The sequence below is a fragment of the Oncorhynchus clarkii genome, chromosome 1 (genome assembly GCF_045791955.1).
Source record: "Oncorhynchus clarkii lewisi isolate Uvic-CL-2024 chromosome 1, UVic_Ocla_1.0, whole genome shotgun sequence".
In the NCBI taxonomy this organism is placed as follows: Eukaryota; Metazoa; Chordata; class Actinopteri; order Salmoniformes; family Salmonidae; genus Oncorhynchus; species Oncorhynchus clarkii.
This window is the reverse complement of record NC_092147.1, coordinates 66947887-66975333: the sequence shown is the minus strand read 5'-3', so window position 1 is coordinate 66975333 and position 27447 is coordinate 66947887. Positions and strand designations below refer to the sequence as shown.

Below are 27447 nucleotides of genomic sequence, written 5' to 3'. Positions count from 1 at the left end.
CAACACCTTTATCCTGTCTGTATGAATCGGTGGGCTTCGGTGTAACTGTTTGTCACCTTTGAAGTAAAATATGAACCATAAAGAAGGCAGATTTTTATCGTGGGCAAATATTTATGTCACATTTTGACATTATACAGCTCCTCTAAACATGTTGTGTCATGAAAAATGATGCTTTCATACTGACGAAAGAAAACCCCTGTTTTTGAAGGTCTTTTGTTTAAGATTGTGTGACGTGTCATGGCTGGAGGCACAAGACCAGTTTTGAAGCTATTGGACAGCTGGTAACCGACGTTTAGAACCATTTTAAATCCAATGAATTGCTTATTTAGGTCGCCTATGACATTTTGACCTTGTGAAACTCATTTTGATTTGAGCAGTTGGGGTAAAGGTATTTTATTACTTTCTCTTCCAAAAATGTAGCAACAATTTCATAGCATTCTTGTGTGAAAACGAAGTCCGAAGACTGAACTGACAATATGTCCATCTTGTCAATGACTACGATATCTTGTGCCTTTTACTATGTTTTAACACAACAGAAGCATTCCTTATGTCATATTGACAACTGTCTTCTAACCCTCCTCACACCTCAAATCAAAATGCACATACGATAATAATTTGAATATTCAAAGTGGTGAATACAACACAAGTCCATATTCATATCCAAAATTGTGTGTTGCAAACCAGGGTCAGTTATTGTGGTTGTTCTTTAGATTTGATAAAGGCCACATTGACCTAGGCAGGCAGTGGGGGTGGACGATTGAGACCACTCTAGCATTACTGACACGAATAGGTAACAGAAATGTAGTCTAAAGGCAAAAGGATCTAACCATTTTAGATAACATTCTGATAAAAAAAAAAAACATTTTGATAGTTAATTTGTTTGGAATGTTTGCCTGAGAACTAGGCTTTACGCTGCCCCTATTGATTATGAATTTGAATTAACATGTAATTACACACGAACAGCTCCTATAACACAACCTTTATATAAAAGTGGATCAAGTCAAGTGCTGTTACTGTATTAAAGTAATTACTGTAAATTCAAATGAATGTAAAGTGTTGCCTTATTGTATTCTTTAACAAAGGTGCTAAAACAAGCAGCCTTCCTCCCAAGGATGTAAATCATTCTGGAAACATGTTTATTTAGTGGAGCGCTTTCGTGCAATGACACATAATGGACGTGCAATTAGGCCATTTTGAAGGTTTTCATTTGATTACAAGATTATTTGGTTCACCTCAAATCTTTCAAACCATCGTCCCCAGTAAATGTGTCACACTACCGCCCACAGTCCTTTATTAAGCTGAGTACTCCTATGAAGATAGTAGCTATATTCAAAGAATCATTCATTCTCTTGTAAGAATGTATTCAAAACACTATTTCACCTTAGTTCATTTACTGTAGGGTCGGTCATCTTTGAAAGTTTGTGTGAATTTAATTTCTGCTTTTTCTCACTGATATTTTGCACAATGGCAGTACTCTTTAGTTTTACAATATCTTCTCTGGACATAATTATTACATGTTTGTATTATATTTCTTGGTATACATTTCCCAGTTGACTTTGTCTTCATCTTTTACTGTATTTATATATGAAGTGTACTCTTCATGTAATTATGCATACTTCAAATATAACTATTTAACACATAATATCTTAGAACATGTCACTCATGAAAAACACGTAACTGATGATAGGTCATGTGAAGTTATTTCTGGACCTGAGCACGAAATGTGGTCCTTTGTGAATATGTGTGTTTCTACTGAAAAACACTTCACAAAAACCCTTCAATTATGTCTTCAATTCATTCTTGATTTTAGTCAAAGCCAATTTACAGTTAATGCCTTCTCATGTGAAGAGTACACAGATTTGTTTGAGGAATGGTGTTTTATCCACTGTAAAGTTATTTGATTCATCACTTTAGTCGACATTACAGATATGTTTATGCCAGTCTATGATCAATGCATTCTGTTTTGTATTAAGTGGATGTATCACTTCTTGATGTCATCACCATTATGTGTATTTAAAGCAGTTTAGGAGAGAGATAGTTAAGGTCATAGAAACCATTTTAGAAGACCGTTATATAGTACTGCGTTATAGTTAACCTGCCGTTGACATTCATTGAGTTGTTTTCTTAACTATCTACTATGTAGTGTGCTAGGTAGAAATCAAGATGTATAATATTATAAAACCAGTTTGTGTGATAATCAGTTTCAGTAGCTAACTGAGAACGGATATGAGGGCATTTATTTCAATGCATTTGATGTAAAAACCATCTGCATGCTGATATTTTTGTTTGTAAGTGTTATTTACTATTTGACAGCAACAGTGACATTTTACAAACTTATGTTCTGTTTCAGCAAAATACTTATGGGAATTTATTTGATATGCCATTTTCTGCACAAAATTAGGAATTATGTCAGTTAAGTGACCTTTTGTAATTTCCTCTGCTGTTACAGACTCTTGAAAATGAATGAAATGTAACATTTGAACATTGAATTGAGGTGTCAACATTTTGTTTCTTGAGAGTCAATGTGAGTCGTCAGTAAAAAAAAATGTAATACAGAGTTAAGTATGCTGTCTAAGGTGCTGTTTCTTTCTTCCAGAAACTGTTTTTATAAACCATAAATGGCAGCTTTTGTCACTGATTGCCAATCATTATTTCCCTGTTCAATACATTTTGAGAACATTGTCAATAAAAATACATTTAAAAAAAAAGTGAATTATCATTTTAACCCTTGTCGCTAGAGGCATCTCTCAATTAAACCTTGTGGAAATAATCTCCAGTAGCCAGACTTTTTTTGGTATAAAGCATTTATTCTGATAAACCTGGTCAAAGGTAGGCTAATAAACTGAGTTTGAGAGAAGACATTCGCCTATATTTAAATTTACAGTATCAATGCAAAGTGCGAATATGGCCAGTCGTTAATAACTGGTTCTACGTTGATTAACACCATGCAACCACCAGGGGTAGTCACCAGGAGTAGCCAAATTCAAAACAGATGTTCGCTTTTTTGCCGTCATTGGACTGAGTGAGAGAAGTACTACTATTACCACGTCAGTACTCAACATGACGAGAAAAAGCTTTTGAGGAGGATGTCACAGATTCCAGTCCATTCAAAGGAGAGGACCTTCGTTTATGCAGGTGTTTGAATACCTGAAGAGGCTCGTTCATAGCTTTTATGAAAAAGCCTACGGCATTACATTTCGAGAAATCGGGTACGTAATTCCACGATATTGTAAGTAAAATAGCAGCTTGCTCTCTAAAATTCGATAGATATGGTGTTGTTTTGGAACATTGTGGTGAAATTACATTTAGGCTATGATAGGAAACATGATGTGACTGTTTGAGGTGAACTTATCTAATGGCTTACATATATGATGACTGTGATGTGGTTGTCTCACCTAGCTATCTTCAGATGAATGCACTAACTGTAAATCGCTCTGGAGGATAATAGCATTTGCTAAATGACAAAAACAATTGACAGGTGTCATTTTTATTCAGCATTATTGTTGTGTTGCTGCAGCATATGCATGTCAGTGTTTCAATATCATAGAAATAGAATAACATGCTCAAGAGATATTGATACATTGTATCTCAGTTATGGCAGCATGTATGTTATAGGATAATGTATCAGTTCTGTGCAATGAATGCAGAAATCTAGGCTCCCTTATTTTCACAGTCATGTACCCAATTTTTTTCCAAGTTTCATTCATTAGAGGTTAAACCGAATTCCATTTATGCTGTTATCTTCTTAGTTGTTGAAATATGATCATAGGGATGTTTCTCCTGTGGATTCAAGATTCTCTGTTGCACATCACATCTCTTTGTATTCCTAAAGGCATTATAGCAGAAAGCATAACATAAATAAATTCCTCCTCAGTGAGAAAATACTTTTCACCAGACGGAGACATATCAGTGACTAGACAAGGGTGACCAAGAGCTTTCCTATGGTGGCCAGCCAACAGCTGGCCATGGGCAACGGTTCAATCAAAGCCCCACGGCCAGAGGACAGCTTCCTGGCCTCCAGCCTCAAGGTGTGTGACACGGAGCCCTTGAGGCTCAGGATAGCCCACCTGGAAGGAGAGCTGGCCCAGAGGGACCAGGAGTTAAAATCCCAGGAGCTGCAGCTACAGAGCCTGCAGAGAGAGCTGGAGGCTAAAGTCTCCCAGATAGAAAAGCTTCAGGATGCCATCGGCTACAACAGCCTAGGCCGCTCTCCTCTGACTCCCAACTGCCACCGCCTGCTCAGTGTCATCAACCAGGGTCCCACCCGCTTCCACAGGGTGGCTGTGGAGGTCCACCGTAGGCTCAAGGCCAAGGAGGGCGTGTCGGCCGAGCCCACCTCAGGGCACTTCTGCGGGGGTTTCAGAGTCCACCATGTGTCCATAGAGAGGGCACGTGTTCGCAAGGACTCCAGGTGGGTGTCAGAGATCATCAGAACCACACAATGTTGTTGAGGTTATTGGAGGGTTAATAACTTCAAAACAGTTCCATGTAGTGGTGGACAGCCCCGACTACTTGTTCCTATTCTCTTGTTTTCCCACAAAGGCCTGTTCTTTACACATATAAACCCAGTTGCATTGTAACGTATGTGATAATTAGACACATGTCATGACATGCAAGCAGAAATGTTCGCCAAAGTTTAAAAGCAATCAGCTGGATCTGTGATAATAAAGCCTACCTTGAATCATTATTTGTGCTCAGCGGAGTCTGGTGTAGGCTACTGTGCATGCACAGTTTTCAATCCGATCACGCTTTGTCCCCAATGCACGTTTTAAAAGCAATGTCCCCGCGTTTGCGGAGAACACATTCAGGGTAAACACTGCCGGCTTAATCGTAAATGACCTTTAAATGGCACATTGTCCAAATCGGATTGAATCGGATTGAATCCCGGCCCAATCCTCCTCTTGAAAGGATAAGACGGTATGGAGCTCTGTCCAAGCCTTTGTAGTGTCTGCCACTCCAAGGAGATTTGAAAGCCTGTATTAGCATTGGGGATAATAGGAAGGCACACGGGGAAACAAAGGCCTGAGCATCTATATGCAATATGCATGGGCTGGGTCATTATGGCTTTAATTAAGCAGACCTCGGTTGCCTGCCCCCTACTCTCCTGCTTTAGTCCATTCACCAGGTCCATTTTAGGTTAATGGACTGGCCCTCGGCTGTCTGATGTAATAATTAGAGGCCTTATAGTTAAGAGGGATGCAGGGGGAAACTGACACGCCTAATGGTACTACATCAACCGTTTGTCTCCTTCTATGTGACTGGTTTAGAGACTAGGGGAAATATAGTGCTTTGTCCATCTATGAAAATCAAAAATGAATGCGGTAGTAAAAATACAGTAGTAATGGCCTGATTGAAAGTCTCTTGTGATTAACTTAAGCTCTTACTCATGGTGGTGCAAACTCAACCAGCAGTTAGCATCCCCTACTGTATGTTCGGTTTAGGGGGCTGTTTAAGGTGAAATAATGTGAAATCTGCATTTGAGGGTGTTATCCAGGACACTGCATGCATTGTTACTGTACATGTGTAATATATTGACTCATTTATTTCAGAAAAGTTAGCCAGAGACAATAAAACGACATTATTCAAAATAAAATTCTGATATTTGATATCTGATATTTGGCGTACAACTTAAACGTTGGATGAATATTGATTTTTAGGTGAAGTAAACCTTTGACCTCTAAAAGTACAGTGTCTACTTGGAGGTGTTTCTCTCTACCTCTTATCTGTGCTCCTCTTGCTCCCAGCACCAAGAAGCTGATCAATGATGCCATCATGAACAATGACTTCCTGAAGAAGTTGGATCCGCAGCACATGAGGGAGATGGTGGACTGCATGTATGAGAGGATCTACACTGAGGGCCAACTGGTCATCCAGGAGGGAGAACCAGGGAACTTCCTCTATGTGCTGGCAGGTCATATCAACTTTATTAATCTCTGTTAACCCAGAAGTAAAATATTGCGTAATTTGGTCTGCTGCATGATTGACTTCTGTGTCCATGTGCGTTTGAAATGGAAAGTTCCTGCAAAAAAGTCTCCACCCTTGTAAAGGGGAACTCTCAGCCTCCCCAAAAACACCTTCTGATCTATGCAAAGTTTTTGAGGCAAAGCAGTTTAAGAACCTCCTTCGCCCAATCTTTTCCAAATAACATGACGAAAACCCGCAAACCGGAACTAATGCTGCTCATTATCTCATGCATCCCATTCAGTCCCGGCAGAATCTTCGGTCTACATGCAGAATCTTCCCATAGGAGATTACAGCTTTAGTAACTTCTTTCACAACGGGGTTGTCTGTGGGTTGTAGCACAAACACAGTACATACCGTATTTAGCTGTTTGTCAACACTCATGCTAGGTTTTTTGTCTTCAGATGGCCTGCTAGAGGTCATGCAGAACGGCAAATTGCTCGGAGAGATGCGTCCCAGGACCGCCTTTGGAGAGTTGGCTATATTGTACAACTGTAAGAGAACTGCAACAGTGAAAGGTGGGTTTGATTTGAGTCCCCTTTGAGATACAATACTTCTCCACACATATCATAAACCAAGTGTTCATACTCCAGTGCAATCATGCAACAAACCATGCATATGACATACAAAAGTATCCATGTATGACACAAAGCAGCATGATTTTCTGAGAAGTCACCAAGAGACTATTGCATCCTCATTAGAATATGCAAACCATATATCACACAGTCTCTTAGTCAACAGCTGCTTCCTCTAATCTTGCATAGAATAGTATTTGTGTGTTTATTAAGGATCCCCATTAGCCTGTTGCCAAGGCAGCAGCTACTCTTCCTGGGGTCCATCAACGTTGAGGCAGTTATACAATTTAAAATATTACATGACGTTATGTTTCATAACACTTTACCCAGTACATGAGTGGGTTCTCTCAGGCCACTACTCCACTATCACATATTTACAACACAATATCCATGTGTACGCGTGTGTAATACTGTGCACCTCCCATAGTCTGTTCTGGACTTGAGGATTGTGAAGAGACCTTTGGTGGCATGTCTTGTGGGGTATGAATGGGTGTCCGAGCTGTGTGTTAGTAGTTTAAACAGACACCTCGGTGCATTCAGCTTGTCAACACTTATTACAAAAACAAGTATTGATGATGTCAATCTCTCCTCCACTTCGAGCCATGAGAGATGTATACGTTTACAATCCAGGGTTGCTCCAAGCAGTTTAGTCACCATAATTCTTTCAGACATTAAAATGAGTAAATGTTCATGGAATGTTTGGCCAACTCCTATAACATTATAAGAGTATCCGGCCCTGTGAATGTTTGATCTTATATGGTGTGTTGATTGGACTTGTAATTTCCAATGCCCAGCTGTATCCCAGGCTCATATCTGGGCTCTGGACCGCCAGACCTTCCAGAGTATTATGATGAAATCTACACAGGCTACGCAAGAAGAGTACTTCAGCTTCCTACGCAGGTACATGTGGGAGCTTGGTCTTCAAGCCTGAAATGGGCATTGATGTAAATGGAAGTTTGAGGGACAGTTTGAGTTGCGAACACATTTTTTTGCACCCCTTGATAAAGATGAGCAAAACATACTGTATAAAATAAATAATGCAAATAGTAACCTATATTGTGTCCTCACAGAAATTGGAAAATGATATTATTTTATTCTAATACAATTTCTCAGAGAAAGAGATTTTGTTAAACAAGTTATTGCCCCCCTGTTTTCGAAACCTTTCAATATCTCATCATATTTGCACTTCTTTCTGAAATGTTCTATGAGATTAGAGAAAAACATTGAAAGGGATCTTCGACCATCCCTCCATACAGAATATTTCCAGAACCTTGATATCCTTTGTCTGCCCTATTCAATTCAAACCACAGTCCAAAGACTGAGTTGGCCATTGATTTTTTTATTTGACCTTTATTTAACTCGGCAAGTCAGTTAAGAACAAATTCATATTTACAATGACGGCCTAGGAACAGTGGGTTTAACTGCCTTGTTCAGAACTACAGATTTTTTACCTTGTCAGCTTAGAGATTTGATCTAGCAACCTTTCAGTTACTGGCCCAACGCTCTAACCACTAGGCTACCTGCCACCCACATTTTGATGTGTGCTTGGGGTTATTGTCTTTCTGGAAGATCCACTTGCTGCCAAGTGTCAGCCTCCTGGCAGAGGGAACTGTGTTCATGTTCATTGTACCGTTAACCTTAACAAGGGCCCCAGGACCAGTGGGAGCAAAATAGCCCCATAACATCAAAGATCCACCACCATATTTTACAGTAGGTATGGGGTTCTTTCCTCGTATGCATCCTTCTTTCGAAGCGAACCCCATTGGTGTGCATGGCCAAAGAGTTATACTTTCATATAATCTGACCATAGCACTGGTTCCAATCCAAGTGCCAATGACGTTTAGAAAACTCCAGGCATTTACATTCGTTGGATGACATGAAAATAGAGCTCGTTGGCCATGCACACCAGTGGTGGGTTTTGTGTCGTAAAGCATTGAAAACAGGAGTGCCAATTAATTTGACCCCTATCTTTTTGAGAGAAAAAATCTCTTTCTCTGAGCAATTGTATTAGGATAAAATAATCTAGTTTCCCAATTTTGGGGAGTATACGATATAGCTCAGTATTTGTAATATTTCTTTTCTTCAGTATTTTTTGCTCATCTTTATCAAGGGTGCCAATCGTTTTCCACCTGACTGTATCCTATTAACAAGGTTATCTTTGAAGTTGTTGGCACTATGTCACAATGCTAAATCCACATTATTAGCCACATGTTTTTCCCAATAACTATCTCTGTGTACTTATCTTGTACAGTGTATCTCTGCTGAGAGACCTGCCAGAAGAGAAGCTTGCCAAAATCGTCGACTGTCTGGAAATTGTGAGCCTTTACTGTTTTTCTAACCAGACTTTTTCATAACTGGTGATTTGGGAAGATTTGTTGACGTATAAAGTTAATATTCTGTCTCATATCCTAGGACTATTTTGATAAAGGAGAGTATATCATTCGGGAGGGCGAGGAAGGGAACACTTTCTTCATAATAGCTAAAGGAGAGGTAAGAGAAAGGACCCAAATGTCATTGTTCATCTTTGTTGCTGAAAAGAGTCACATTCTTCTCTGGCATTACAGAGAAGTTAAAGCTGTTATCAAACCATGATAGATCATGCAATCTTATTGCAGACAGGTCAGCCATTTTGGATCAAGGGAAAAAAAGATAGCACTTAACATGCTGTGTTTTCTGCCCAGGTGTGTGTCACCCAGACCACAGAGGGTTGTACTGAGCCCCAGGAGATAAAGACTCTGGGTGTGGGCGACTACTTTGGAGAAAAAGCACTCATAAGGTAAGATCTGTTTGCTGATCTCTTTAACCATCTCAAAATGTTCAATGGGAAAAAAATCGCTCTGGCCTGGTTTGTCTTGAGCACCAAGTTCAAACAACACTTGTAACATAGTACTTTGGGTTCCCTCTTTCTCCCATGTTAAAATGTATTTGTTCTGCAGTATATCAATCAATTCTTAAGGCTAGCCCCCTGACTGACAACCCACACATTTTACCACCGCAGTTTCAATCAAATTCTTTCACAATATTGTAGAGTAGTGGGTCGTGGAATGTTAGTCTGGTGACAAAGACATGCATTATCAAACAGCTATTGTATGATTCTGTAGTGAATTTCAATTGGTTTCAGTTCTGTGTAGTTCTGCTGATTTAAATGTGTCTGTCTGTCTCTTTCCAGTGAGGATGTGCGTTCAGCAAACATCATCTCCACTGAGAATGACACACAGTGCTTGGTGGTGGACAGAGAGTGAGTAGCTTCATTGCACACACACACACACACACACACATATGCACACACACACACACACACAAACATTCATACACAAATACTAACATGAAACAACAGTCATGTGTTGAAAACATTTGTATCGCTTTGGTACTATTTTCACAAGAACGTGGTGAATTTTCAAAACTCTTAGTACAAAACTCCAAACTGGTAACACTTGCAAGGCAGCCAGTCTTTCAAAACATTTCACTGTGCATTCATTTTGTTTGGAGACATCTTTCACCACATAAGCACTGATCCAAAATATCTGTTTACTGTGAAATATAATCAGTACATTGGTTTAATCACCAAAACAACATAATGATATCGTCTCAATTTAGCTGTTTTAACAACCATTATATCCAATAGGACAAAAATACAAGATACATGTTTCAAAATTGCCCTTTGAAGGGCTGAAAGTAATATGCTATAGTACTGTAAATTGCTGTACATTACACTGTTTTCACATTAGGCAATATACTTGCACTACCCATTCAAATTGACTGAATAATTTCTATCCCATGTGTGATCAAAGGTTTGATAATTGAAGACACCTTTAACAATGTAATCAAATAAAATAAACATAATGTTTAGCAGGCACTGGTTTGCATCAAGCCTGTCTTAAGCATTTGTCCAACGGTTCTCATGCACATTGCAGTGTATGTCCTCATTGTTCATGCACCTGGGGAAAAACCTTTTGGCATGGCGAATCCAAGTCTGACATTGATCAGGGTTGATGTCATCCATGGCCTGAAGGAGGGTGGCAGGCTCATGTGGCTGACAATCATACAGTTTCCACCTCCATTATGATCATAATTTCTCGATTGGGTTGAGGAAAGGAGAAAACGGGAGCAGGTAAAGGGTCAGGAGTCGAGGATGGGCCCAAAACCATGCCTGAACCACCTATGCATGGTGGAACCTGACATTGTCACACACAATGACATACATGACCCTTTCACCTTGACAGGCCTGCTCAATCTCATTGAGGAACTCAATGAGGTGTGCAGCATTGTAAGACCCAAGTAGAGGCCTACCATACCATGCCCTACCATACCATGCCCTACCATACCATCTCCAGATATGGCTGCACAAATGGAGATGTTTCCCCCACGTAGTCCAGGCACTTGAACGGTACAAGTAGTCATTATCTATTATAATCATGTATTGCATTTTACAGAATTGTATTGTACTTATCTATTGTAGGGATCCTGTGTGGCTTAGTTGGTTAGAGCATGGCACTAGCAACACCAGGGTTGTGGGTTAAATTCATACTGGGGTTAAATACAAAAATGTAGGGACTTACTGCTGTCACTTTGGACAAAAGCGTCTGCTGTGTAAATGGCATGTATTACAGTACTCTGTTGGCCAATGCAATTTGACCAAATCAGTGTAAAAAACCCTCCGCAGAAGACCCCAGCAACTTAATGTATACTGTATAGGGGATGTATTTGTTACATACAGTACATCTCTGTTCTTGTCAATATCAGATTTTGTTTAAAATTAGTGTAGAGTCAAATCATATTAGTCATGATCATAATTGTACATTACAGTATATATCATAATTTATATGTTTATACTTTGCAAACATACATTTTAATTATGTAGTTCTTAAAATATGTATATAGTAGACAAACCAGTTTAAAATCTATAGGTTTACCCAACGGTTAAGTGATTATCAATTAAGAGCAGTTGGATTAAGTAATAGTAAAAGCTATTTTAAGAAATGAGAAGACAGTCATAGCAAAAGTGATATGATAATTAAATTGTGAGAGGCAAGTACTTTATATGAACATGTGTTGCAATGCGAAACATGTATTTCTAGATGAAACACTGATTAAGTTTGGTGAAAAAGTGACTATGATTTTTGTGTGTTGTACTCAGTCAATTGATAATGTTTTTAGAGTTTTGACAGAACTGCTTTTTTGATGATCTATTTCGAGTTTTGTACTAGGCGTTGTGAAAAAGTACCACATTGTTTGTGAAAATTGCACCAAAGCAATTTGGAGGGAAAAAAAACTATGCTTCCCCTCCAGCAACTTTAACCAGATGGTGGGCACTTATGAGGAACTGCAGGCGTACCTGAAGGAATACGTTGAAGAGCTCTCCCGATGCGACGAGAGAAGAAATGCACTGTGAGTAGTGGAGGCCACAAAATTACTGTTACCATACATAATTCAAATAACAAATGGCAGCAACATTTACAAATAACCACCCACCCCAGGGGCCTCACTGTGTGCAGAAACATATATTTAGGAGTGCACCATTAAACCCAAATGATTCCCCCTGCCTTCTCCCCTTCCTTCCACAGGCCCCTTTCCCCCCTTATCGACTCGTCCCCAGAGGCCCAGGAGGTGTGTCGGCTCAGGGAGAGGATCGCCGTCATCCCTACGCATGACCCCTTCCAGGACTTGGAGGTCATAGCAACACTGGGCATGGGCGGCTTCGGCCGAGTGGAGCTGGTGAGTGGCCGGATGTTTGGGTCACACCACCCGAAGCAATGTCGAAAACGACAGCATAGGGCATAGGCCTTCAGTTGCTATAAAAACAATTTAACATTCTGAGTGCACAAAACATTTAGAACACCTGTTTTTTCCATGAAAGCAATGATCCCTTATTGATGTCACTTGTTAAATCCACTTCAATCAGTGTAGATAAAGTGGAGGAGACAGGTTAAAGAAGGATTTTAAAGCCTTGAGACAGTTGAGACATGGATTGTGTATGGGTGCCATTCTGAGTGTGAATTGACAAGACAAAGATTTAAGTGTCTTTGAGCAGGGTTCAATTCTCAGGCCGACTCTTTTCTCTGTATACATCAATGATGTCGCTCTTGCTGCTGGTGATTCTCTGATCCACCTCTACGCAGACGACACCATTCTGTATACTTCTGGCCCATCTTTAGACACTATGTTAACAAACCTCTAGACGAGTTTAAGTGCCAGTCAGCACTACTTCCGTGGCCTCCAACTGCTCTAAATTGCAAGCAAAACTAAATGCATGCTCTTCAACCGATCGCTGCCTGTACCCGCCCACCCGTCTAGCATCACTACTCTGGACGGTTCTGACTTAGAATAAGTGGACAACTATACATACCTAGGTGTCTGGCTAGACTGTAAACTCTCCTTCCAGACTCACATTAAGCATCTCCAATCCAAAATTAAATCTAGAATTGGCTTCCTATTTCGCAACAAAGCATCCTTCACTCATGCTGCCAAACATACCCTCGTAAAACTGACTATCCTACCAATCCTTGACTTCGACGATGTCATTTACAAAATAGCCTCCAACACTCTACTCAGCAAATTGGATGTAGTCTATCACAGTGCCATCCATTTTGTCACCAAAGCCCCATATACTACCCACCACTGCGACCTGTATGCTCTCGTTGGCTGGCCCTCTCTACATATTTGTCGCCAAACCCACTGGCTCCAGGTCATCTAGAAGTCTTTGCTAGGTAAAGCCCAGCCTTATCTCAGCTCACTGGTCACCATAGCAGCCCCCACCCGTAGCACACGCTCCAGCAGGTATATTTCACTGGTCACCTGCAAAGCCAACTCCTCCTTTGGCTGCCTTTCCTTCCAGTTCTCTGCTGCCAATGACTGGAACGAATTGCAAAAATCACTGAAGCTGGAGACTCATATCTCCCTAACTAACTTTAAGCATCAGCTGTCAAAGCAGCTTACCGATCATTGCACCTGTACATAGCCCATCTGTAAATAGCCCACCCAACTACCTCATCCCAATGTTGTTATTTTTTTTTTGCTCCTTTGCACCCCAGTATCCCTACTTACACATTCATCTTCTGCACATCTTTCACTCCAGTGTTTAATTGCTAAATTACAATTATTTCGGCACTATAGCCTATTTATTGCCTTACCTCCCTAATCTTACTACATTTGCACAAACTGTATATAGAGTTTTCTTTTGTGTTATTGACTGTACGTTTGTTTATCCCATGTGTAACTCTGCTGTCTGTGTCGCACTGCTTTTCTCTATCTTGACCAGGTCGCAGTTCTAAATGAGAACTTGTTCTCAACTTGCCTACCTGGTTAAATAAAGGTGAAAGATATATATATATATATATATATATATATATTTAAAACAGGGTATGGTAGTAGGTGCCAGGCTTACCGGTTTGTGTCAAGAACTGCAACGCTGCTGGCTTTTTCACACTCAACAGTTTCCCGTCTGTATAAAGAATGGTCCACCACCCAAAGGACATCCAGTCAACTTGACACAACAGTGGGAAGCATTGGAGCCAACATGGGCCAGCATCCCTGTGGAACGCTTTCGACACCTTCTAGAGGCCTTGCCCCAACGAATTGAGGCTGTTCTGAGAGCAAAAAGGGAGTGCAACTCAATATTAGGAAGGTTTTCCTAATGTTTGGTATACTCAGTGTATATGTAAACAATGAGTCATTGTTTTATTGCAGGTGAAACTGAGAGATGAAGATACCACATTTGCTCTGAAGTGTATTAAAAAGAAGCACATTGTTGACACAAGACAACAGGAGCACATCTACTCTGAGAAGAACATCCTTCAGCAGACCAACTCACACTTCATAGTCAGGTCAGCGTCATGTGCTCATGCTGCTCTCTGATCCTCAAGGTTTCTCCTGAGACAACAATGCCCATTACAGAGTCCCCAAAGCATTGTAAACATTCAAAGCGTTTTACTCATGCTTTTCTTCAAGCTTTGACATGGTTTTCCCAGTGTACTTAACATGATACCTGTTTGTAGCAGTGTGAAGGATTTCCAATATATCCAATCATCCAGACTGCTATCACCTGGAATGAAACAGTGAAATGGACCTTATGACAATCACGTTCACCCCAAGAGCAAGAGGGAGACGAGCCATATTGATGTTTACAAGGCCTCCCATGTAAAACATCTCATAGGTTTTGCACTCTATTTTCTATCACCAATTGGTTTTTGAAAGATGCTCTTGTACTGTTTGAGGAAAAAGGACATACAATATCATGCAATCGCAGTAGGTCGATTTATGCAAAGGAGGACCTCGTGTGTCCGCTGAATGCATAAATGAACAGTTGAGTGAAGGACAAATTCATTGTCGTTCAGATCTATGAAACAGAGAAGAGAGTGATTGTTTTTAGTCACAATGGAAATTAATAAAGCATGTATTGTATTCATCTAGTATATGAATAATGCATGTTTAGAGTGCGGTTTCAAACAGAAAGTCAAATGTGTAATATAAATGAGGCAGGAGTCTTCCCTACATACTTGATGATTTTTAAGATTTGTACGATTTTTTACAAATATTATGCACATGATCTTGAGTTTTCGACAAAGGGACGTTTATTTTTTCCCAAGTGATATGGTTCCATTGCCTAGACTCCCATGACTTGAAAGTGAAAGGTCTCATTTCACTGAATAGCTTATACGGACAAGCCTTTGTATCTTAGGCCAGCTTTTAGATTGATAGGGGACTGTGGAAGTGAAGGGTGTTGACCTTGAGACAAGAAGTGGTTCATGAAAGAAAAGTTTGAACTTTTTCCTCTTAAGAGAGAGAGATGCCCCTCTGCATGTTCTATGGTCCGGGAGGAGTTGCTAAGGAGTCCCTTTAAACAATGTCAGTTTGTTTGGGGTCTCAACGTTGAGTGTAGACTGAGGTTTGATTTATTTGCCCTCTGACATTCAAGGACAAAAGTCCTGGGCAAACACAGCTTCCAACTGCCACCCAAAAAAGGAAAGTTCCGTTTGATGGCCATCACCATCCTCACACGTCTCTCTTTTTCCTCTCTCAAAATGGTCCTTTCTCTCCATCTGCTTTCCTAGAGTTGTTCTTTGGGCCTCAATTGACAAACAGATCCAATGCGAAACAAATGGCAGCTTAACTGCTTAAAAGTACATCATCCAAAGGAATATACTGCAGAGCAGAAGACCTCTGTCAATAACTCATGTCTTTAAGAACTCCAGAACAGTAACGTTAGTATTGTTCAGATGGTCCTTGTGCACTAAGTCCTCTTTAAATGTCACTTTGTGTTCTAGGTTGTTTCGGACATTCCGAGATGACAAATATGTGTACATGCTACTGGAGGTCTGCCTGGGTGGGGAGCTGTGGAGTGTACTACGGGACATGTGAGTGTAGGTTGTTTTACATCTGCGAAAAACACCCAAAAGCCTGGAATCAATGATGCCAATCAATCATCAGTATTAAGTCCTAGTATGTGTCTGAATGTTGGTCTTGACTATGATACAGGGGTTCCTTTGAGGAGCAGACAGCCCGCTTCTGCATTTCCTGTGTCCTGGAAGCCTTTGACTACCTCCACGCCAGAGGAATCATCTACAGAGACCTGAAACCTGAGAACCTACTACTGGATGCAGAAGGCTATGTCAAAATGGTAATAGACCTTCATTTGATCACTGCTCATTTTCAGTTGTTTGTACATAGTCATATACAGTATGTTCATGTTACAGTATCTGTCTGTTTCCTTAGGCAGACTTTGGTTTTGCTAAGAGGATAGGCCTGGGGAAGAAGACATGGACGTTCTGTGGGACCCCAGAGTATGTGGCTCCAGAGGTCATCATGAACAAGGGCCATGACTTTGGAGCTGACTGTTGGTCTCTGGGGATCCTCATCTTTGAGCTACTGACTGGCAGGTGAGTCACTATGACAGTCTGACATGTGGCTCACAGTACTAGTAAAAATGGTGCTGCTCTTGAATTTGTCTCTACGAACACTTCACTTTGAGAGGAACCATTAGGCATTAGGGCCCCATTCGGCAACCATGGTAACCAGCTTGACATGGCGAGGTTGAGTGTATGAAAGACTATTTGAGATAGCTTTTTGTGCTGCATTGGGCTGTCTACTAAGTGTTTCCAGCATGTCCATGAAACCATGATTTTTTTTATATAGTCACCATTAACAGGAACCCTAAGTTTCTGTTTTGTACGTATTTTAGTCCACCCTTTTCCGGAACTGACCCCATTAAGATCTACACCATGGTCCTCCATGGGATTGAAAAGGTTGACTTCCCCAAGAGGATCAGCAAGCGCCCCGATGACCTTATCAGGAGACTCTGCAAGTATGTGGTTGTAGCATTACAAACTGCTGCTTTGCTTGCCAATAGAAGTGTTGTCAGGGACAGCTTACTATTAGTCATTTTTATTAATCACACACATACAAACACACACTTTTTGGGGAGATGGGGAATTTGAGATTTTAGGCTATGCCTATTAAACCAGTAGGGGATTGTGCCTCTGATGATAAGAGGCTGTGGTTGAATGAACTAAGCAGTGTATCTGTCTGTCTACTTTGTTTGAGGTAAAGCCAACACAAAAAGCAATACTATGTAGTGCAACCCTTATTTGCATCACCATTTCAGATGACAAAATAACATGTTTATATTGTACCGATAGGCTACTGGATAATGCTAGTGAGCACCATGTTTCAAACCCTTTGTCCAGCTCAGTCACACAGCAATTGGGCCTGTAGTAATTGACCAGACAAAAACCATTGCGAGTAATTGGGTCATGAGTGGCCTGCATTGATGTCATCAGGAAATCACATGTCAAACCAGACCAGCTCTGAATCAAACAGTCTGCATCATATCTACTGTACAATATCAATCTGCTTTCATGTGTATAGGGTATTAGCTGCAATCACATTATCAGCATTCTGTTTGTCCAGATGGTTGTCAACAATAACTGACCCGTGCATCATTTCCTTCTCCTAGGCTTAACCCTGTGGACAGGCTTGGTAATAAGAAGAACGGCATCATCGACATTAAGAAACACAAGTTGGTCCACTTCTTATTAATGAAGCATCATCAACACCACTCCACACCTAGACAGATCCAATATCCTAGACACTCATCAGCTATTGTGATACTAATTATGCACCATACAAGGATACAAGCACTATTGAAATATAACATTTGTCATTGGTGTTCTTTAACGGATGAATCCATTGATGGATTTCTGGTCCAATGCAATTTGAATCCAGCTCAGATTTAACAGCTTGCTCAGTGGTGCCTTCATAACCAGTTGGCTACCCAGCTAGCAGATTTGGTTCCTTGGAAGTTGTGGGAACGTATGTTTTTGTTGGTTCTCGGAACGAAGTCATGTGTAAAAAAAAAAAAAAAAAAAAAAAAAAAAAAATTCTAAGAATGGAAGAAAATGTTGCTTGTCCTGGGAACAAAAGTTTTAGGTTGCAGGGAGGTTCTGAGAACATTTTACTATGGTTCCCTGAAAGATATTATGTTTTATTAACCTTCTGAGACCAGAAAAAGTAGGTTATTTGAAGGTAAGTAAATAACGTTTTAAGAACATTCTAAAAATTTTGTGAATGTTTTGAACAAAATGTTTAAATATGTTCACTGAATGTTTCAATTACACTGCTATCTTAGTTTAGCTGTTTTGAACGCCAAGCAGAGAGAGAAATTAATTTGTAATGCAAACACTTATTTTTGTATTGTGGCACAGCGTCAGTGAGATTCAAACTTGTGATTTTCTGTTTTCTATCCATGGAATGAGTCCACTGTGCCACCAGGATGGAGCTAACATACAATGTTTTTTTTATTCATACAAAGCTGTTCATTTTAGTCTATTCAAACAGACCCCATTTCAAAGGAAACGAGCACTCATTAAGATCAGCTGTGGCCAATTAGGGGCGCAGCCAACACACCTGAACACCCTTAACAAGAGTGAGGATAGAGTTTTGCTGAGAGGGGAATGTATATGTTTTTAGCATTCTTAGATTTTTTTTTAGAATGTTACTGTTTTCTTGTGGTTTTTTATTGAAAGTTTACATAAAGTTCTGAGAACGCAATTACTGTTTTTAAATAACATTCTTAGAATGTTCTCTGAACTAGAGATGTGCACGGTTATATGAATAATAAAATACTCGTGTGAGCATTTATTTTTGGGCCCAAACATGTATAGGCCTATTTTAACACTGAAAAGGTTTTTTCTAAATTAAATTAATATATGCATGTGACATTGTTACATACAAGGATATATCATGACATTTCAAATAATCAATTTAATAAAACAACAAACTTTTCAATGTAGTTTTTATGACATGCGCCCCATAAAAAAGACCGGTAGCCAAATCAAATTTATTTATATAGCCCTTCGTACATCAGCTGATATCTCAAAGTGCTGTACAGAAACCCAGCCTAAAACCCCAAACCGCAAGCAATGCAGGTGTAGAAGCACGGTGGCTAGGAAAAACTCCCTAGAAAGGCCAAAACCTAGGAAGAAACCTAGAGAGGAACCAGGCTATGTGGGGTGGCCAGTCCTCTTCTGACTGTGCCGGGTGGAGATTATAACAGAACATGGTAAAGATGTTCAAATGTTCATAAATGACCAGCATGGTCCAATAATAATAAGGCAGAACAGTTGAAACTGGAGCAGCAGCACGGCCAGGTGGACTGGGGACCGCAAGGAGTCATCATGTCAGGTAGTCCTGAGGCATGGTCCTAGGGCTCAGGTCCTCCGAGAGAGAGAAAGAAAGAGAAAAATAGAGAATTAGAGAGAGCACACTTAAATTCACACAGGACACCGAATAGGACAGGAGAAGTACTCCAGATATAACAACAGATATAACAAACTGACCCTAGCCCCCCGACACATAAACTACTGCAGCATAAATACTGGAGGCTGAGACAGGAGGGGTCAGGAGACACTGTGGCCCCATCCGAGGACACCCCCGGACAGGGCCAAACAGGAAGGATATAACCCCACCCACTTTGCCAAAGCACAGCCCCCACACCACTAGAGGGATAACTTCAACCACCAACTTACCATCCTGAGACAAGGCTGAGTATAGCCCACAAAGATCTCCGCCACGGCACAACCCAAGGGGGTAGCCATCCGGTAGCATTCACGTGTGTAGCTAGTTGTTTATGTTGGCCAATCAAAGCATAGCAAATGTAGTCTGAGTTCACTAATGCAATGCAAGATGGAATAAAATTACGTAATTAAAAGTTAGCGAAATTAGGAGTAGGCTACAACGAGCAACCAACTGGTTAGCTGTTGTTATATATGAATGGGGTTGGTGAGAAAGTGCAAAATGTAGCCTTAATCAACCAGTCTGGCTAGGCTACTCCAGTCAATACAGGCACTATTCTATGGGATGATAACTTGTAGCAGCCACACTGTTTTTTTTATCTAGTCTTGGATGTTGCTGAGTAGCGTTTCTCTCTCTCTCTCTGCCGCTGTCTGCTCGCTCCCATTTTACCTGCACTAGAGCTCCAGCCTCTCCTGCGCGCAGCAGTACTCAGGTTAAAAACAAAGTTTCAAAAAACAAGTGTATTTCGAATATCCAGATATCCCTAAAAATGTATGATGCACTGAAACGTTCTTTGAACAATTTGAGAACATGACTTTATATAGAACTGTGAGGAAACCTGTAGGAAATGTTATGCTTAGGTACTGAAATTCCCAAGGAAGAATGTTGTTTCTTAATAACATTTTCTGAACTATTTGAGAACATTCCCAATGTCAAACTAGTTGGAGAACGTTCCTAGAACATTACTAAATATTAATTTAAATGTAACCATGTTTGAACTTTTAGAAACGTTCTGATAAATTAATGAAATACCAAGAAAATTACTTTTTTGTTGTTGTAAAGTTCCTTGAATTTGATGAGAATGTTCCAAAGCCAAGCAACTGTCCTGCACCATACCCAGAACGTTGTGGGAATGTTGTATGCAAATAACCATAGGACAACCACACTCTCTAAGAAACCTATGGTTCTCAGAATGGTATGTGCTAGCAGTCACTTAGAGACATTGGGCTAAATATATCAGAACCGTATTAAAACTTCCATTGGTGTCAAATTCTCTCTGCATTGTGCAAATAATTGTGTGATGAGCACCTTTCCCTCCCTCCTCTTCGGTATCATGTCACAACACGCAGTATTGCATAACAAACAGCACTTTCACCTGGGAGCAATTAGCTGTGAGAATGGGGGGTGCAGTTGTCCCCCTACTCAGCAGAGTAGAGCCTTAATAGACCATAGGACTGGCAGAGCTGGCTTCTTCTCAAGTCATCAGGGCACTAATGTTTGAAGCAGGAGGAATATGGTTTTGTTTTCAACTCACTGAGCAAATGATTAAAATAGCGAGTGCCATTTTGACTTATGTTTTGTGTTTGGACAGATGTTCTGTGTAGGCAAATTATGTTTGTTAGAAATGGTAAGAAAACATTAGTGACCCTATTAGCAGACTGACACCATTCTGTTTTTGGTGTTGCTATGATTGCATTCTCGTGTGTGTGTGTGTGTGGCTTCCTGTAGAAGAATTGTATTTTTTCCCCACTGCTTGAAACAGGGTCCTGTAGGGTGAGAGCTGTCTTTGTGGAGTAACTTGTGCATGTATGCAATATCTACAGTATACAGACTGTGCTGTATTGTATTGGTTCTGGTGTAGTTTGTGGGCACTGGGGGATGATGGGATCTGTAGTTCTGAAAATGAACAGCTGCCTCTTTGTGACATCCTGCAGGTGGTTCCAGGGCTTTAACTGGGAGGGGCTGAGACGCCAGAAGCTCATATCGCCACTGAAGAGAGAGGTGATGTGTAATATTACATTTACCACACAAAAAAGACTACATGGCTGCTAAAGAAGTGCTTGGATGTGACTGTATCTGACTGGTGTTCTTTGCTGTTCCTCTTCCCAGCTGAAGGGGCCGATGGACCACAGCCACTTTGACATCTTTCCCCCAGAGCTGGAGGAGACACTAGACGAGCTGTCAGGCTGGGACAAGGACTTCTGAGGTGCCCCTGGAGCCTCTACACCCTAAAGCCTTTTGTCTATATAGGTGGTGTACCTCTACTACCTGACGCTAGTGTTCCGCTAGTGCAGTGAACTGTGCTATCTGCCTTAAAAACAATCAACTCCACAGAAGCAGCCATGACTGAATACTGTAATCCCATCTCTTCCCCGTGGTTGCCGTACTTGCCATACATTTGACATCATGACTGCCTGCCTGTTACTGCCTTTCTTGCCTGCAGAAGGAGAAGATTGCCTCCTTAAGAATTGCGTTTTAGGTTTTTGGCCGGAAGAGCAGTGTGTGTGAAGTGCCACATGAAACTCTCATGAAACAACAAGGACATTCATCAAGTGATTGAAAGACTGCCAAAAACTCATCTCAGTCCATTGGGTTATTTCCCTCAGACAGCAACCGATGGAGGACAATGGAAATAAATAGAAAAGTGTATTTATTGTTACAATTAAAACCAATGCGTTTTTGCTTTTGGCTTTCTTCAAGGTTTTTAAAGAAGTGAACCAAAATGAGGTTTTATACATTTCAAAAAAGCCTCTTATGGACTCGGAGACTAATCGCAATGAGAAAAGCTAAACAAAATATGATGTGATTAAATAAGTAGCAGAAATCAGACCAATTGTCCTTGCCATATTACACTCAATACATACCACACACAATACTTCTGAAAAAACCCTGAAGCAGGCCAAAAGGTTTGACAATAAAAAAGCTTTTTTATTTACTTCATCAACCAAGAGTTGCTGAATCTCCTTTCAACTTCAGTTTGCACCTCAATTCATTCACCTTAGTTGGTGAGTGAAGTAGCGGCAGTGTTCCCTTCCCTTCTTTCCCTCAGACAGAGTGATGTGCCTAATTTGTGTCCTAAACAATAACGACAACCTTCGAGGATGTTCTCAGCCTTCCAAAATGTAGATACATTTGGCCATGTAGTGTATGTGGACACCTGTTCATCGAAACATCTCATTCCAAAATCATTGGCATTAATATGGAGTTGGTCCCTCCGCTGCTGCTATAACATCCTCCACCCTTCTTGGAAGACTTTCCACTAGATGTTGGAACATTACTGCAGGGACTTGCTTCCATTCAGCCACAAGCATTCGTGAGGTCGGACACTGATTTTGGCCGATTAAGCCTAGCGCACAGGCGGTGTTCCAGTTCATCCCAAAGGTGTTCAAAGAGGATGAGGTCAGGTCTCTGTGCAGGCCAGGCAAGTTCTTCCACACCGATCTCAACATACCATCTGTATGGACCTCGCTTTGTGCACAGGGGCTTTGTCCTGCTGAAACCGGAAAGGGCCTTCCCCAAACTGTTGCCACAAAGTTGGAAGCACAGAATCGTCTACAATGTTCCCTTCACTGGAACTAAGGGGCCTAGCCCGAAACTGCCCAGGGACTGCGGTTGAAAATTAGCCGGCTGGCTAAAACTGTCACTTTTACTGAAACGTTAATGTGCACTGTCCCTGTCCCTGTAAAAGTAAAATAAACTCAAACAATGAAAAACAGCCCCAGACCACTATGCATTGGGGCAGGTAATCTTCTCCTGCCATCAGCCAAACCCAGATTCATACGTCGGACTGCCAGATGGTGAAGCGTGATTCATCACTCCAGAGAAGGGTTTCCACTGCTCCAGAGTCCAATGGCGGCGAGCTTTACACCACTCCAGCCGACGCTTGGCATTGCGCATGCTGATCTTAGGCTTGTGTGCGGCTGCTCAGCCATGGAAACCCATTTCATGAAGCTCCCGACAAACAGTTCTTCTGCTGACGTTGCTTCCAGAGTCAATTTGGAACTCGATAGTGAGTGATGCAACCGAGGACAGATGTTTTTTTATGCACTACGCGCTTCAGCACTCATCGGTCCTGTTCTGTGAGCTTGTGTGGCCTACCACTTCACGGCTGAACCGTTGTTGCTCCTAGATGTTTCCACTTCACAATAACAGCACTTACAGTTGCCCGGGGCAGCTCTAGCAGGGCAGAATTTGACGAACTGACTTGGAAAAGTGATGGTGCCACATTGAAAGTCACTGAGCTTTTCAGTAAGGCCATTCTACTGCCAATGTTTGTTTATGGAGATTTAATGGCTGTGTGCTCGATTTTTATACACATGTCAGCAGCGGGTGTGACCGAATTAGCTGAATCCTCTAATTTGAAGGGGTGTCCACATACTTTTGTCCATGCAGTGTATGTGTATATTTAATTTTTGAAATTGTGCTCTAAATGTTGATCAAATGTATAATCAGACCTCTACACATGCTTTGTCCTTCGATCATACCTTATCTGCCTGGTGTGGTCTTATCAAAAGATGTAATATAATTTGTCTCACTAATCCTCAGGACAGCCATTATTATGTTGTTATATAATAGGTTTGATCCAGCTTGGTGGATCCAGTCATGAATCCACTTTATTCCCAAAGGGGCCAGTTTAGGGAATTAGTTGAGTAAAATTTCACAAATACAGTATGGCATGTGTACAATTGTATCACTAACTAATGGAAGTCATTATGGTTGTAAATTATCTGTAAATGAAAATGCATTGTACTGTAGATACAAAACAGAAAGATGGGCCCTATATTTAACCGAGACTAATTAGGGTCACATTGCATTGAATGTACTGGAAATTTGTGAGGAAGGATATATTTCCCTTCCAATTCATGCTAAACAGTTGTTGGTACTAATGCAGCCATGACCGTATTTTACATAACTCCTAAACTAATGTGCACTCTTAACTTATTGAGCAAAGCTCTATTGCAGTATATGGTTTTGTAGATGTTACCAAAATGAACCCAATATTTATTCTGTTTATAATAAAACATATTTTCAATACCTGATACCTCTTTACATTTGACCAGGTTGTTGTTGCTCTTGGATGTAGTCACATAGCCATGACAATGACATCATAATCAATTGAAAAAACAACAAATATTTCAGATGCATGACAGACTGACGACCTTTTACAGCAATATCATTGCATGTCATTTGGGGTGGGAAACTACTTGTAATTTCGTCATTGAATTGCCATTATTTGAAAATGTGGCTTTGAAGAAATATCTGTTGTTTTGTAAACCACTGAAATTGTACTTTACAAAGATTTAAGGGAAGCAATGACACCCTCATCTGACCAGCTTCATGAATCGCAGCCATCAGAGGTCCAGAGCCAAGAGAACAATGCCTCTAAACAGGTAGTCAAAAATAAAGAGTTCAACCTTTCTTTGGGAGAAAAGATATCTGTGTAAAATTGTAACATCTACAATGTAAGAGAAATCAGGGATCCACAAATAGAAAACGGTGACCCGTGATTGATGTTGTTTTGTGTTGCTTTGGAGGGTCCCAGAGACAGGCCTGTGGTGCAAGCTCTATGGCACATGGCCCGGAGGGGAGCTGAGGCTCTCTGCAAGACTCTGACTGGCTCAGAAAGAGAAGGTATTGTATACAAGTCCTAATACCTTTAGGAATGTAAGGAAGATGTGAATTCTCAGGTAGTGTGGTCCTTCCCAATACATACAGGTTCAGATGAGGGGATGCCCCAGCAAGACTCAATCTCAGAGGAGATGTATTTCCCTTGCTATGAGGTACGAGGAGTCAGAGTTGGCCCAAAGACACGTTATACTGCATTTATTCAGGGGATGTACTGTTGTGACCTTGTTAAACGACTGTACCTCCAGAGCAGTGGGTGCTTGGAGAGAAGCTTCTCTTTGGGCGACACAGATGTGAGAATGTACCCAAACTCCTGGAGGTGAGTGTTCTGCCAATAATTGAATCAATAGTGCTCAATATGTCCAAAGATGATATACTACCTTGTCTCTTTGACAACCAAGCTGACAAGCCAAGCATGACTCAGGAACATTTACACTTGGTGAAACGTCCCGTTGTACTCTTTATCACAGACCCTACCTTTCAGAAAGTGACGATGATGCCTTCATCAACATCAAGCTCAGTGCGATCCGTCAAGCATTTGAAGTAAGCAATCCCCTGACTAGTCATTTGTCAGCCAGAGACACATAGAGCTGAACAGAGCGTCGCTCATCCATGTCTGTTTCCTGTACCAAGCTCATTCTCAGAGACCCGGAGGCCAAACACTTCCTGAAGGAGACAGGAAAGAGCCTGATAGGAGGGCTACTATCTTTAGCAGGGAAGGTATGTAGCTTGTAATATATCCACCACACCCTCTGGAAATTTACTGAACAAAAATATAAATGCAACAATTTCAACGAGTTACAGTTCATATAAGGAAATCAGTTAATTGAAATAAATTCAATGGGCACTAATCTCTGGATTTCACATGACTGGGCAGGGGCGCAGCTATGGGTAAGCCTGGGAGGGCATAGGCCCACCCACTTTGGAGCCAGGCCTAACCAGTCAGAGTAAGTTTTTCCCCACAAACAGGCTTTATTACAGACAGAAGTACTCCTCAGTTTCATCAGTTGTCTGGGTGACTGGTCTCAGACGATCCCGCTGGTGAAGAAGCCGGATGTGGAGGTCCTGGGCTGGTGTGGTTACACATGGTCTGTGGTTGTGAGGCCTGTTGGACGTACTGCCAAATTCTCTAAAATGACGTTGGAGGCGGTTTATGGTAGAGAAATTAACATTACATTCTCTGGCAACAGCTCTGGTGGACATTCCTGCAGTCAGCATGCCAATTGTGCGCTACCTCAAAACTTAACCCATCTGTGTCATTGTGTTGTGTGACAAAACAGCACATTTTAGAGTGGCCTTTTATTGTCCCTAGCACAAGGGGCACCTATGTAATGTTCATGCTGTTTAATCAGCTTCTTGATATGCCACACCTGTCAGGTGGATGGATTATCTTGGCAAAGGAGAAATGCTCACCAATAGGGATATAAACTAATTTGTGCACAATCGTTTAGAGAGAAGCTTTTTGTGAATATCTAAAATGTATGGGATATTTTATTTCAGCTCATGAAACAAACACTTGTTGTGTTTACATGTGGAGTTTATATTTTTGTTCAGTATAGATGTTCCGCGAGAATAAATGCTTCAGTAGGTATTCAATACTTGCATCCATTATATTAGCTGCCATCTACTGTAAGAGCTTGGCATTTATCGAGACAAGCCCTGCAGTGTTTGAACAGTAGTTGTAACTCTCCCAGCTATGTGACCTTGTGGGTTTAATAGGCCTGTATGTCTCTCAGTGGGTTTGTTCATAATTCTCTATGCATCACACATTTGTTCCTGAATTCCTCTGGAGGTGGACATTGGAAAACAGCCTATTGTCCTCAGAAACCCCACACAGTGAATATCAGATCTGTCCCATGTTGGAATCATGCCATTAGAAGCCTCTGAGTGTTTGGTTGTTTGGTTGTGTGTTGATCTCTGTAGAGCTCGGAGGGCTTTGGTCTGGTATGGGAAAAGCTCATGGCATTCACTGAAAATCCAACAAACTGGCCAGACATCGTTGACGAGTGCCAGGAGGCAGGGGTGAGCTGCTGCCATGGAGACGCATTATATCAGTACCATCCAAGCTCTCACTTTTATAGGACCATATGCTATTGTAATCATGTTATAACATGAATACCCACTTTCAATTCTTCTCTTTTTAATATTACTGTTAAGTTCTATTTTGTTGTCCATCCCCCACATAGCAATACATCTGGCTGTATATGTCTGTTAAATATTGTTCATCACAGCACCATGTGAACTAATACTAAAGTTATTAGACCTACTTGTACTGTTGAGTCTGTGGAAACCTGATTTAGACATGAAGGGAACAGTACAATTTTCCCTGCTGTACATCATCCATACCAGAGAAAATGTCCCTCCATATTTCACTGAACAATGGCTCTGCTCCCTGCTTGCTATCTCTAGATGCACACCGTTGGCTTTTATGACATATTTTACGAGTCCATTGTGCTGAAGGTGCTGGAATGCCAGGAGTACATTCCAGCCATCTTAA

At 41.0% G+C, this 27447-nt stretch overlaps 1 protein-coding gene across 1 annotated transcript; it reads left to right on the top strand.

Moving 5' to 3' along the window:
• The first annotated feature begins 3088 nt into the window (after positions 1-3088).
• LOC139410751 (cGMP-dependent protein kinase 2-like) lies at positions 3089-24366 on the top strand. Its single transcript, XM_071156222.1, has 19 exons — positions 3089-3229; positions 3875-4411; positions 5745-5911; positions 6366-6479; positions 7331-7436; positions 8788-8851; positions 8949-9026; positions 9218-9312; positions 9706-9774; positions 11826-11924; positions 12101-12251; positions 14223-14359; positions 15800-15889; positions 16011-16152; positions 16248-16411; positions 16714-16836; positions 17488-17550; positions 21260-21326; positions 21435-24366. The coding sequence occupies exons 2-19, from the start codon at positions 3942-3944 to the stop codon at positions 21528-21530; spliced, it is 2295 nt and encodes a 764-aa protein (XP_071012323.1). The 5' UTR covers positions 3089-3229; positions 3875-3941; the 3' UTR covers positions 21531-24366.
• The last annotated feature ends 3081 nt before the right edge of the window (positions 24367-27447 follow it).

Coding starts and splice junctions, on each gene's coding strand:
- LOC139410751 (XM_071156222.1), top strand. CDS start 3,942: ATGGTGGCCAGCCAACAGCTGGCCATGGGCAACGGTTCAATCAAAGCC. Junction 4,412..5,744: donor CGTGTTCGCAAGGACTCCAG/GTGGGTGTCAGA, acceptor TCTTGCTCCCAG/CACCAAGAAGCTGATCAATG. Junction 11,925..12,100: donor GACGAGAGAAGAAATGCACT/GTGAGTAGTGGA, acceptor TTCCTTCCACAG/GCCCCTTTCCCCCCTTATCG.